General features: G+C 44.8%; 1 protein-coding gene across 1 annotated transcript; it reads right to left on the bottom strand.

The window, feature by feature from the left end:
* Positions 1–2: 2 nt before the first annotated feature.
* TM35_000491030 (lipase) lies at positions 3–287 on the bottom strand (the record flags this gene model as incomplete). The annotated part of the gene is made up of 1 exon (XM_029030505.1): positions 3–287. A coding segment is annotated over one exon (285 nt), but the record flags the coding sequence as incomplete, so codon positions are not given.
* Positions 288–492: the final 205 nt, after the last annotated feature.

Below are 492 nucleotides of genomic sequence, written 5' to 3'. Positions count from 1 at the left end.
CCACGGAAACTTATCACAATGCGGTCTTCGCTGACACCCATGTACGCCAAGGTACCGTACGAGTGGTTCGTAAACACCTTCTTCACTTGGAACGAGGGATGCTTATGACACGATTCACAGGTCCAGTTGCCAATAGATGGAACATCGCAGTACGAGGCCTTTGAGAAGTACAGCGCAGACATCGCCGGCTCCTCGGAGTACGTGGCGTGAACCCCACAACTGCAAAGCAGAAGTAAAAGGAACAAGAATGCTGATGGGGCCAAGCGACAGTGGGAGACAGAGAACATGTTGTTACTGTTCTTTCTGAAGTGTGCTAATACCCTTAAGAATAAAGTTCAAACAGTAAATATGGGGACAAGAAGAGGAAAAATGAGACGGTGTCACAATGAGAAAGGGNATGTTCGATAGAGAAGGTCATAACTAGATCTGAAAAAGAAGGAGTCGAGAAATAATGGTTGGATATTTATGGATAAAAGGCTCAGAAAAAATAAA

This window comes from Trypanosoma theileri, assembly GCF_002087225.1.
Source record: "Trypanosoma theileri isolate Edinburgh chromosome Unknown TM35_Tth_49_V1, whole genome shotgun sequence".
Classification (NCBI taxonomy): Eukaryota; Euglenozoa; class Kinetoplastea; order Trypanosomatida; family Trypanosomatidae; genus Trypanosoma; species Trypanosoma theileri.
This window is presented reverse-complemented; position numbering and strand designations above follow the sequence as displayed.